The sequence below is a fragment of the Laccaria bicolor genome, genomic scaffold (genome assembly GCF_000143565.1).
Source record: "Laccaria bicolor S238N-H82 LACBIscaffold_10 genomic scaffold, whole genome shotgun sequence".
Lineage (NCBI taxonomy): Eukaryota > Fungi > Basidiomycota > Agaricomycetes > Agaricales > Hydnangiaceae > Laccaria > Laccaria bicolor.
Genome location: NW_001889881.1, coordinates 1,133,653 through 1,134,738, shown reverse-complemented (window position 1 = coordinate 1,134,738; position 1,086 = coordinate 1,133,653). Strand labels below are relative to the sequence as shown.

The 1,086-nt window shown below is 52.6% G+C and overlaps 1 protein-coding gene across 1 annotated transcript; it reads right to left on the bottom strand.

Annotated features, from left to right (window-relative positions):
• Nucleotides 1-14: 14 nt before the first annotated feature.
• Nucleotides 15-1,001, bottom strand: LACBIDRAFT_296646 (uncharacterized protein; the record flags this gene model as incomplete). The annotated part of the gene is made up of 4 exons (XM_001880267.1): nt 15-502; nt 555-670; nt 733-861; nt 913-1,001. The coding sequence occupies 4 exons, from the start codon at nt 999-1,001 to the stop codon at nt 15-17; spliced, it is 822 nt and encodes a 273-aa protein (XP_001880302.1).
• Between the last annotated feature and the right edge of the window lie 85 nt (nt 1,002-1,086).

Genomic DNA, 1,086 nt, shown 5'->3' with positions numbered 1-1,086 from the left:
CAGGCCAACTAGTTTCAGCCATGTGAGGCCCAAGTCGTGTGAACGAAGCATTGTCGAACAGGAGGTGAACCAAGAAGGGAGGGGGTTGGAGGAGCCACAGCAGAAGTCATGCCCCTCCTCTTTTTAGCCCCACCCCTCTCACCCCCTGCACCGGAATCTACGATAGACAATGATGAAGCCTTCCTTTTCTTTCCAGAAACGGACTCCTCTTCGCGCACGTCACTGGGACGAATAGGATCTGGAGAATGGGGAGGAGATCCGGGTAGGGAGGGTGGAGGAGATCCGCGCAGGGAGGGTGGAGGAGATCCATGGGCAGAGAGCGGGGAAGCAGGGCGCAAAGGTACTGGGGTAGAAGGGCGTGGTGCAGAGTTGAGAGGGGCCGCAGCAGCAGCCGAAGGATCTATGTCCCAATCGGCCCTGTGCACAGAGACCTTGTTGCCCGTGAGCCAGGATAAAATGGGGTTGGAGGAAGGGAGGGCTTGAGCATGACATTCCGACTTGGCTGAGACAAGAAATGAGAAAACGTATGCAGAATATGGACGAATTGAACGTACTGTAGCATTTTCTAAGGTAACGGCTGAAGAGGGGGGTTATGACCTCTTGAAATCCTTCCCTCTCTGCCTGTCCAAAGTTCATACCCACTGGCCCTTTGATAGAGCCAGCATGCATGCTAAACAGAAGAAAGCCGAGAAATCAGCGCCCAGAACAAAGGCATTGAAAGCACGAACGTACCTGATTATGTTTAAACGACCTCCATCAGCAGGCTCAGGTCCACCCACAATTAAGGTGGCTTGCATGTTGGTGTGCGTGTGAATGAGATCCAAAATGGGCTGGGCAAAATTCGGAAGGGCCGCAATGCACCTGAAATTATCAGAAAAAGAGTGATGGCACGGCTTTAGGCCAGTGGCTCACCTTTGTCGATCCTCTGGGTCTGTGGACGGGGGCGCAGACAACTTATTCTTCCACTCATTCAACTTCTCGTCACCCTCTTTCTTGGCCATTTCGATGTACTTCTTACGCTCGTCCAAGGGCAACACGTCGAAAAGTGCCTTATTTATTCATGTGCACTCTGCAGCTTGCAGATCA